Genomic DNA, 12,355 nt, shown 5'->3' on the forward strand with positions numbered 1-12,355 from the left:
ATTCCACTAAAAGGATAAGACTGCACTCTCAAATTAATTGATATTACTGAAGCACAAAATCAATAATAATATCCTCTAATTTATCGACCCAACATATCACCTCTGTCGATCAATTAGAACATCTAAAACAGTGTATCATGACCATATAACCCATATTAGATATTCATAGCTTCTCAACCCTAATCTTCTCTTTGGCAGTCCCATGTGATCACATCACATAATTAATTCAACAAGAATGTTGAACTACTGAGCTCAGATTTTACTGTCTTTTAGAAGAACTTGTGAGTTTATGATCATACATATTGACTAGGTGACAGATTCCATATTACGAATATATGTTCTTTGTTATTTCACTTTGATTCCCAAAACATCGAGATATTGACCAATGGTTTGGTCTCACTCATTGATGTATCAAAGAACTTCAAGTTAGTAATCAAAGTTCATTATCCGCTCAGGATTAAGGTGTTATGTACGACAATCAAGTGATTTTGAATTAGTATGGTCAAATCAAATTCAAATCTCACATGGTCCAGTCCAATACAACAAAATGTATCCTCAATTTTATTACCAAACCAAATATAGGCTTCAATAAAATTGGGACGATCTTATCAAAATAATTTGTCCTTATTTATTTACCGATCGTGGACAATAAAACTTTGGATTGAATTATAATTTGAATCTTTCCGTGTTTAACGACTTAAACACTCAATTTATAATAATACAACAATCCAATGGACATATGCATTGCTCAAAATAAATTTATTTAAACAAATAAATAAATGAATATTATTTTAATTTCAAAATGGCATCAACATATAACAAAAGTACTCAATGGGCATCATACTATCGAACATTTTCCTCCCACTTGCCCTAGAGTAAATGAGTCATGTCTAGTACACCCATATTTTGAATATGTTCCTCAAAAGCTCTAGCAGGTAAGCTTTTGGTGAAAGGATCAGAAAGATTTTCAGCAGATGCTATCTTGCACACTGTCACGTCTCCTCGTTGAACAATATCCCTCACTAGGTGATATTTTCGTTCAATGTGTTTTCCACGCTGATGGTTTCTTGGTTCTTTTGCATTTGCCACTGCACCACTGTTATCACAATATAAAGTAATGACATTTGATGTAGCAGGAATAACCTCAAGGCTTAGCAAAAACTTTTTCAGCCAAACGGCTTCTTTTGATGCTTCACAAGCCGCTACATACTCCGCTTCCATTGTGGAATCAGCAATACATGATTGCTTGATACTCCTCCGAACAACGGCACCACCACCCAATGTGAATACAGATCCCGATGTGGATTTACGAGAATCTCTATCAGCTTGAAAATCAGAATCAGTATAACCCACAGGTGCCAACTCTGAAGCCGAGTAAACCAACATATACCCTCTAGTTCTACGAAGATACTTGAGAATATGCTTTACAGCAATCCAGTGCTCTGGTCCTGGGTTTGACTGATATCTACTAACAATCCCAACAGCATAACAAATATCTGGTCGAGTGCATAGCATAGCATACATAAGACTTCCTACAGCCGAAGCATAGGGAACTCTCTTCATATATTCCACTTCACTTGGATTCTTGGGATTGTGGTCCTTTGACAAGTGAATTCCATGTCTAAAAGGTGTTTGACCTTTCTTGGAATTTTGCATTGCATACCTCACCAATATTTTATCAATATATGAAGATTGAGATAAAGCAATCCGTTTGTTCTTCTTATCCCGAAGGATTTGGATACCTAGAACATAACTTGCTTCTCCCAAGTCTTTCATGTCAAACTGTTGAGACAACCAATTTTTAGCAGATGTCATCACCCCTGCATTATTCCCAATAAGTAGGATGTCATCCACATATAGCACAAGAAAAATTACCTTGTCATCCAAAATTTTCTTATAGACACAAGGCTCATCAAGATTTTGATCGAAACCATAATATTTCACAGATTGATCAAAAACGATGTTCCAAGACCTTGACGCCTGCTTAAGTCCATAAATAGACTTTTTCAGTTTGCATACTTTATGCTCTTGACCGTTGTGAATAAAATCGTCTGGTTGTACCATATAAATGGTTTCATCAAGATTTCCATTAAGAAATGCTGTCTTGACATCCATTTGCCACACCTCATAATCAAAATGAGCTGCAATGGATAAGAGAATCCGAATAGACTTTATCATAGCCACAGGTGAGAAGGTTTCATCGTAATCGATTCCTTCTCGTTGGCTAAAACCTTTGGCTACCAATCTAGCCTTAAATGTCTCTATTTTTCCGTCTATTCCTCTCTTTCTCTTGTAAACCCACCTACACCCTATAGGTCTCACACCTTCAGGAATGTCTACAAGAACCCAGACGGAGTTAGTGTACATGGATCTCATTTCTGATTCCATGGCACTCCTCCATTGGTCAGCGTCAACATCCTCCATAGCTTCTTTGTACGTGATGGGATCCTCCTCTTGTTCAATGGAAACCGCATCAAACGATTCTCCATAGAGCAAGTATCTAGAAGGTTGTCGAATGACCCTCCCACTACATCTAAGCTGTGGAGGTTCTTGGTTGATTGGAATTGATTGTCGTTGTCTTAAGTTCTCTTCTTGATCATTTCCTTCATTCTCCATTTGGATATGATGGGGTGACCGATCATTGGAACCAATGTTTTCTACCACTTCATTTGTTTGGAAACCAGGGGTTAATGGTGGTAGAAATGTGAATTCAAACTGAGTAGGTTCAGTGCGGATCTCTGGAGTATATGATTCAGTAATCTCTTCCAAAAGAACCTTACTCTTTGATTCACTCTCTTCTATGTGCTTGTCCTCTAAGAAGGTTGCATTTGTACTTACAAATACCTTCTTGTCTTGAAGACTATAGAAGTAATATCCTCTTGTTCCCTTAGGATATCCAACAAACATGCATAATTCTGATCTAGGTTCTATTTTATCCATCTTTCTCTTTAGCACATAAGCATGACATCCCCATATCCGAATATGTCTTAGATTAGGCACGCGCCCATTCCACAATTCAAGAGGTGTTTTAGATACAGACTTAGAAGGAACCATGTTCAATAAGTATATTGCAGTTTGGATAGCATATCCCCAAAAGGATGTACTGAGCTTAGAGAAACTTAGCATGGACCTAACCATGTCCAACAAAGTCCTATTTCTCCTTTCAGAGACACCATTCTGCTGAGGTGTAGCTGGTGCGCTCAATTGGGATATGATCCCATTATCTGATAAGTATGTTCTAAAGTCATTGGACAGATACTCGCCACCTCTGTCTGATCGAAGTGTTTTTATACTCTTACCTAATTGTTTTTCCACTTCATTTCTGAATTCCTTGAACTTTTCAAAAGATTCAGATTTGTGGGACATTAAGTAAACATAACCGTATCTAGAGTAATCATCAGTGAAGGTGATGAAATACTCAAATCCTCCTCTAGCTTGTACACTAATTGGTCCACATACATCAGTGTGCACTAATTCCAAAACTTCATTGGCTCTATGTCCTTTAGATTTAAAAGACCTCTTAGTCATCTTGCCTTCCAAACAAGATTCACATACAGGCAAGGATTCCACCTTTAAATTACTTAAAGGACCATCCTTTACCAACCGTTGAATTCTATTAAGGTTGATATGACCAAGTCTCAAGTGCCACAAATAAGTTTCATTAGTGGGAGACAATTTAATTCGTTTGTTGGATTCAATGTGATGCAAAGAGCTGTCATCTTATTTTAAGACATATAAATCGTTATTCAAATATCCCTTGCAAATAAGGGCTTTATTCAAGGTAATATCAACCACCATTTGTGAAAAATGGACATAATATCCTTGTCTAAACAATAAAGCAACAAAAATCAAATTTCTAGTAATCTTCGGAACATAATAACAATGTCTTAAAACCAAATGTTTATTATTCGAAAAATAAAGATAAACAATTCCAACAGCTTTTGCAGACACCACAGCCCCTGTGCCAACTCTTAGAGTATGTTCCCCTTCATTGAGGCTTCTGGTTACTTGGAACCCCTGCAAAGTATTGCATATATGATTAGTGGCTCCAGAATCTACAATCCAAGTATCAGTAGAATCAACCACTAAACAAGACTCAATAAAAGATAACTCACCACTACCCTGCTTCTTGGAAGCTAGATATCCTTGGCAGTTTCTCTTCCAATGACCCTTCTCTCCACAATGGAAACATTTTCCCTTAGGCTTGCCATCTACCTTGACTTTCTTCTCATTTTGTTGTGGACCCTTCTTGTTGGGCTTCTTCCTTTTATTCTCATTTTTATCTTTCGGCTTGGAATAAGACGGCCCAACAGAAGCAACAACAAATGCATCACCGGTTTTAGTCTTAAGAACACTTTCAGCATTTTGGAGTTCCTTCATCAACTCAGTCAGGGACATGTTTAGCTTATTCATGTTATAGCTAACCTTAAACTGTGAGAACATCTCAGGGAGAGTCTCAAGTGCCATGTCAACTTGAGTCTCTGATTTGATTTCAGCCCCTAACACCTCAGCCACGTTAAACTGAGCGATCAATGCAAGCATATGATCTCTCACGGGCGTCCCAGGTTTCATGCGCATGTTCATAATGGTTCGAATGGCTGCTTGTCGTGCCTGACGTCCTTGATGCTCAAACATTTTTTGGAGGCTATCCATGATTTTTATAGCAGTGTCCATGTTCTGATGTTTCTGTTGCAGCACATTTGAGATGGATCCCAAAATGTAGCAACGGGCCATCTCATCAGAACTGATCCACTTATCATAAGCCTGCCTTTGAGCTGTCGTGGACTCCGTCGTAGGCACCAATGGAGAGGGTTCATTGAGCACAAACTTGTGTTTCTCCGCAGTTAAGACAATCAATAAATTACGTTTCCAATCAATGTAATTTTCTCCGACTAGTTGGTTGTTGGTTAAAATCATAGACAATGAATTTCCAGACATTTTTCTGAAATTAAAATAAATTTAAATGAGCAATGCAATAAATAAAATTACGTGTTATGCATGAAATGCATTTGTAGATCCCAAAACTACTACAACACAGCAAATTACCTAAAACTCCAAAATACATAATTTTTTCTTTAGGAAAAAACATGTTATTTATAGCTAAGCTGGGACCCTCCCACTAAATTCAATATATCTAGCAACTCATGCAATATCAATTTAGAATCGCTTGATTTTGGCCATCAAAAGATATTGTAAAAATATTCTATAGGAAATTCTCACAATATTATTGATTTAAGTGTATACCCTTAAATTAATTATTTATCAAGTACCAAATTAATTATGTCACCTATAGGGTGGTCACAATTAATTTTACTATAAAATAATTATAATAATGAGTCCAATCAAGTAACTGAAGCAATGCAGCCCTCCTATAGGGAGACCAATAAAATTGGCACGAGGCATACATATATTCTTACTAATGGACTAATAAGGGAGACCGTGGGCTTATTTAAAATATACACTGTCACACTTAATATTTAAATTAATTTTGGGTTTTATCCGATTAATAAAATCATGACTATTTTAACTCTTAAAATAGTTCAATTATTAATCAAAATATTTATTCTCAAAAATAGAATAAATAAATTTTATGCATGACAATATGGAACCTAAAACGGTGTTTATGCAATCTACATGGCATGATACATGAATGACAAATATAAACAATAATTAATCGAGAACAAATTTATGGCTCATCCTAGACACAATAAAATTAAAGATCTAATTGAGCCCAAAATTGGTCCAATACTTCAATTTAAAAAATTTCAGCCCAAGTAGTAAACCCAGCAATCTGCCTTGGCCCACGACCCGAAAGCTCATGACCCGAAAGCCGAACCCGTGACCCAGAACCCGCGAACCATCTTCAACCCAAACAAATCGCCCGGATCCGACCCGAAACCATGACCCGAGCCCGCGACCCGTCTTCTGCAACCCTAAAAAAATTGCCGCCGCTGGAGTCGCCGGAAACGTGCGAAATTGAAGATCTCCACCGCGCCGGTCACTGGTAAATCACCGAGACACCAAATCCATTTCGAAACCGAAAATAGATGCCCGATTTTCCAGATCCAGCGCAAAGAAAATGGCGATTTTTGCATCTCAATCGCGCCCACTCCAACGTGAAAAACGACGCATGAGATGGACCGTAAATCACCTTCGCGTTCATCCCTCATCCTCGCAGCCGCGTGCCTCCGATTACGCGATCTAGATTTGCTTTTCATGGTGGATTTCGGAAATTGCAGAACATGCCCCTTACGAATTGAAGAAGATGAACTCTGGTCCCTGGAATTATTTGGCCGAAATTTCCGTCTAGCCCTTGTAGTTTCAATTGAATTGCATCCGGCCCTCCAGTTCTTTAAACAGTAACCGAAAAGCCCAAATCCGAAAAATACAATAAAAATTGCACGAAAATAACAAGGGGAAACATGGAGTCCTAATCCACCCCCTTGGTTACAGACTCGAAAATACGAAATACAATTTCACCAAAAAACTAAGGCCATAAACCGTTCAAAAATTAAATAAATCATTCATTCAAACCATAATCACATAAATATAACACCGTTTTAAACTAAAACATGCATAAATAATTAATTAATTCGAAATACGCAAAACAATATCAAAACACGTGGCTCTGATACCAATCAACTCATGATTTATCAAAATAATTTATTAATCTTATTTTATTCCACTAAAAAGATAAGACTGCACTCTCAAATTAATTGATATTACTGAAGCACAAAATCAATAATAATATCCTCTAATTTATCGACCCAACATATCACCCTTGTCGATCAATTAGAACATCTAAAACAGGATATCATGACCATATAATCCATATTAGATATTCATAGCTTCTCAACCCTAATCTTCTCTTTGACAGTCCCATGTGATCACATCACATAATTAATTCAACAAGAATGTTGAACTACTGAGCTCAGATTTTACTGTCTTTTAGAAGAACTTGTGAGTTTATGATCATACCTATTGACTAGGTGACAGATTCCATATTACGAATATATGTTCTTTGTTATTTCACTTTGATTCCCAAAACATCGAGATATTGACCAATGGTTTGATCTCACTCATTGATGTATCAAAGAACTTCAAGTTAGTAATCAAAGTTCATTATCCGCTCAGGATTAAGGTGTTATGTACGACAATCAAGTGATTTTGAATTAGTATGGTCAAATCAAATTCAAATCTCACGTGGTCCAATCCAATACAACAAAATGTATCCTCAATTTTATTACCAAACCAAAGATAGGCTTCAATAAAATTGAGACGATCTTATCAAAATAATTTGTCCTTATTTATTTACCGATCGTGGACAATAAAACTTTGGATTGAATTATAAATTGAATCTTTCCGTGTTTAACGACTTAAACACTCAATTTATAATAATACAACAATCCAATGGACATATGCATTGCTCAAAATAAATTTATTTAAACAAATAAATGAAGATTATTTTAATTTCAAAATGTCATCAACATATAACAAAAGTACTCAATGGGCATCATACTATCGAATACATACCAACATTTCATTTAGGAGTGGGTCTCATGTGAGACCATCTCACGGATCATAATCTGTGAGACGGGTCAACCCTATCCATATTCACAATAAAAAGTAATATTCTTAGCATACAAAGTAATACTTTTTCATGGGTGACCCAAATAAGAGATTCGTCTCACAAAGTCGACCCGTGAGACCGTCTCACACAAATTTTTGTCTTTATTTAATTTAATTGAAATATTAATTCCCATGTATTGTAAGTCAAACTCAGATAAAAAGGTATGAATTATATATTTTACATACAAAAACATTTACAAAAATTAATTCCAAAACTACATTTCATGATTCAAATTAATTTGCTTGTTACATATCTTATTTCACAAATATAAAAACCGATAGCATCAAATGTTAATCATTAAGTCAAAAATTAGGTATTAGGCCAAAAATAACTTTATTTCTTTATAATTATAGTAGCGCTGAGTGCATCTATTTGATTGTTAATAGATCGAGCAGTTAAGCTCATGAATTTAGGGATGTGTGTGTCTATCTGCTAGTGCTATCTGACATCCCTTAAAGATCAGTGTTAACTTTTCTTTACCGTCGGTCATGTCGCCAACAAAAAGAGTATTATCAGTTAAGATTTTGTATCACTATTTTACGACTTACATAGCCATCTAAATCAAACGGCGCAACGTCAGTAGCTTGACGTACAAAAACTTTTCAAGAAAGCACTTATCTCAGTACTACTTTCACTCATGCACGATTAACCTAACAAAAACAGTTTCCAAAATTGCCGCTCGACTTTTCTAAGACCATGAGATTTAGATATTGTTTGCAAATATTTTTTTAAAAAAAATTGATTACAGACCAATTTTTTTTACGGATATGTACAATTTTGTAAAAAGTAAAGGATATAACCTTTTTCTGTATTTTTTTTATTTTTTTTGTACAATAAAACAAAATTGAAATCAAATATATTACATAAAATATATATTATACATATACCATGCACAATACTTATACATACATACATAAATACATAAAAATTCATATATTAAATCGGGCGCGCAATATGTGTGCTTCACGCGCTAGCGTAATATAATATAATACATGGTCTTATTTGTATAACATTCATAAACAAGAAACAAGTACATGATGATTTTGTTTTATATTTTTAAGTATGGTTGAAATAATTTTTTGGTGGGAAAGGGAAGTCCATTAATTGTTCATATTTTTATTTCATCTAATATTTGGTTTGAATTTTAAAATAATTAGAGTTATATTATATAATTCAAAATAATTAGAGTTATATTATATTATTATTATTATTATTATTATTATTATTATTATTATTATAATAACCCAAAAAATGGAGACTCGGGTAGTGGGACCGTACAAAGTTGGATGGTGAGAATAATTATAGGAGGAGTGATGGCGAAGTGTGGATTTATTGATTGAGCGTACAAGTGTGTCTGATAACATCGTCAAAATTATTATTATTACTATTATATGGATTGTGAGGTCCGGGATCGAAGAGGACGGGGGTAATCGCCGGTATCATCAGTTGCACGGACAATTAGCGACTCCTGGCAGGCTTCTAGGTGGAAGGAACATGAATGAACCGACTCACACGAGAATGAGAGAGATTCCGAGACTGTTCAATGTAATGGACTGTACAGTTGAAGAGGACTTAAAAAGATTTGATTTGTACTACTCATATCATGAAAGTGCATCTTCTTTTCGGTAGCTCGTCACATAAGAACTCCAAAGTTAAGCGTGCTTAACTTGGGGCAATTTTGGGATGACTGACCTCCTGGGAAGTTTCCCAGTGTGCGTGTGAGTGAGGACATAAGCATGCTGGAAATACTCGTCTTGATACAGTGAGGACATTCGTCGAATCTAGGACTTTTCATGAATGATCTAAATAGAATATCTGTATCACAAAATATTGTCCTTAACTTTGATGTTTTACCGGACCATATTAACTACCATCGAGAATCGAATATTATATTCATAATCATTTAATCAAATCTTCCATATTTTTCCCAATTGAATTTGGCTTTTGTAGTTTGTTTCCACATGATATTCACATCAAATGAAATAATAAAGCAATTGGACAGAGTGGGAGAGACATCAAACTCACTAAAATCACACTTGGGACCTACTTAAAAAAAACCAATAATTAAAATCATTAGCATGATGTAATAAATTGAGTTTAAGGAATTTTTTTAGTAAATTAACCCCAAAATTAGCCCAAAAAAGTTGTACTTTGGTAAGTACTTAGGGAAGCAATTATGCCTCGATATTCGATGCCGATTGGTTAGTTTACCTTCCGAAAGATGAGACAAATTATGTCCTAAATTGTCAGCTTGAAAATCTCATGAAATGGCCATGTGCAATATGCGTACGATCATATGACAAAATAATTCATCGATATTATGATGGTGTCACACCTACTACTTAATGTTGGAATAGTGGGAATCATTTAGATAATGTATGAGCACAAAGATGTAACGTCGTTGGACACGTATCTCGATAAAGAGTACATCTCTTGTTAGACGATCTCACGAATTTTTATCTGTGAGACGGGTCAATCCTATCGATATTCACAATAAAAAATAATACTCTTAGCGTAAAAAGTAATATTTTTTCATGAATGATCGAAATAAGATATTTGTCTCACAAAATACGATCCGTGAGATCGTCTCATATAAGTTTTTGTCCCCGATATATATTAAACGATTCTAAACTTTTATTTTCAACAAGCGTGGGAGGTTCATTCGGATTCGTGATCTGACCTATAATTCATCATCAACATGTGAGATTCTGATGTGACTCTTACATATTCAAATGTGTCTGTATCTCACGGGTTCAAGAGGTGGCTCTACTGTTTTTTTTTTTTTTGGGAATGTTTTCAAATAATTTTAATTTTTTTTTAAAAAAAAAATCTCCAGTTTCTTTGGGCAGACATGAACCTACCCTGTCTACTTGAGTAATAGTGGGGGAATTATTAAGTATTTTCCATAATGTTTTATTTTTGAAAGTTTTGTAGAAAAAAACAGTAAGCCCATTGATAGATGGGCCCACGTAACCCAAAGTAGTCAGTGATGGGCCTACGCTGGTGGGCCCGGAAATCACACCACCCATCTTCATGGCGCCAGCTAGTATGCCTGATCTAGAAAAGTTTATAATCAAATCAAGTATATAATTATATTACAAAAGTATCTGACAAAAAAATAAATTATTAAATAAATATATGAATGAATAAATAATTATTTATCTGGACACAAAAACTCTCGTGAAACAGTCTCATGAATTAATTTTGTGAGACAAATCTTCAATCCTACAAGACTAATAAAAAAATATTAAATAAGACTGTCTCACATGATACATACTTATATAGTAAATAATATAAATATAAGATTTGAATTGTATTGATATAGATCAAGTAATTTGAATGAAATAAAGTAAATTATATACCCGATTTTGATTTTATATCTTATCTTAGTAAATTATATACTTGGTTTTCATTTCATGGTTACACACTATTGAAGTACTATTCATTTTCACCTAGGTATTCCGGTTTTTTCTTCGTTTTAGAAAATTCGAATACGATCACAGTCTATACTGTTAAGATTAGAATTTGAACATAACTCGATCAATCCCAAAAACTAGCTAAGGGGGGAGGATTGTCCAAGACTATATATACAACTCCAAGATATTTTATCCAACCGATATGAGACAACTAACATATACACACTTGGAGTTCTCTCGTTTAATTTTTATCGCTAAGCACCAAATGAATTTTTAATCGAATAGTTTTTGAAAAAATTTAGTGACATGTTTTTGTAGATTTAAGGTGTATTTTTTTTAAAAAAATGGATGAAAACCTAAATATTTTATATTTCTTGCATGTTTAACCTAGGCATAAAGAGCCGCCGTACGTGTGAAAACTATACCAACATTTTTTACTGGAATGGTTAAAAGCTAAAAGTATGTGGGCCTCACAACCCGAGCCAAGATAGAATATGGGCCCCCATTCTGCAATCACTTGGCCCATCCCTTTAAATCCTTATATATATATATATATATATATATAATTTAATGATAATAATAATTAATAATAATAGAAGGTGTAAAATGTGAGATTTTCATACCACTGACAGAATTAGGATAGAATTTCCTGTTTATTATTAAAAAATAATTGAATTTTAATTGCAAGTGTCACTATCTTATTCTATACTATTATGGTTCCCACTAATAATTCTAACTTATTGACCAATTGGTCAACCAAGAATTTTACTTGACAAGTGGAGTGCAATACAAGTTATATAAAATAATCATGTATTCAATAATTATATTTTTTAAAGAAAAATTGCATTTTTTGTTCCGTATATTTATTTTTTTTATGATTTTTTATTTGTTATGTTGTCAAATTTCAGTCTTGTCCTTTTATCTTTGTTTGTTTTGAAAATCTTAGTCATTCTTCTGATGTGAAGCTGATGTGACATCATATGTATAGTGTTACAACGGCACCGTCGACGAAAAAATATTAAATTTTGCAAATATCGAAATATACATTATTAAAATTGAAGTATAATAGCTTAAAGGACTGAAATACCAAAGAAGCAAACATACACGATTAAAATTGCATTTTTTTTCGTTTTTTAATTTTATATATGATTGTTTTTTTATTGATTTAAATAAATTACTAATTCATCAGTACCGGTAATTAGAAGAGTTGCATATATATGAATTACACAATATTTTAGGCTAATTTCTCATTATTCATTTTTAATTTGCAATATAATATGTTTGGACATTCGATATGTTTGAGAAGTAA

At 34.1% G+C, this 12,355-nt stretch overlaps 1 protein-coding gene across 1 annotated transcript; it reads right to left on the reverse strand.

Annotated features, from left to right (window-relative positions):
* Nucleotides 1-4,279: 4,279 nt before the first annotated feature.
* On the reverse strand, nt 4,280-4,938 carry LOC140819254 (uncharacterized). Its single transcript, XM_073179265.1, has 2 exons — nt 4,335-4,938; nt 4,280-4,290 (listed from the first exon to the last, which is right to left on the reverse strand). Exons 1-2 carry the CDS (start codon nt 4,936-4,938, stop codon nt 4,280-4,282), a joined length of 615 nt encoding a protein of 204 aa, XP_073035366.1.
* Nucleotides 4,939-12,355: the final 7,417 nt, after the last annotated feature.

Source organism: Primulina eburnea, chromosome 18 (assembly GCF_022965805.1).
Source record: "Primulina eburnea isolate SZY01 chromosome 18, ASM2296580v1, whole genome shotgun sequence".
In the NCBI taxonomy this organism is placed as follows: Eukaryota; Viridiplantae; Streptophyta; class Magnoliopsida; order Lamiales; family Gesneriaceae; genus Primulina; species Primulina eburnea.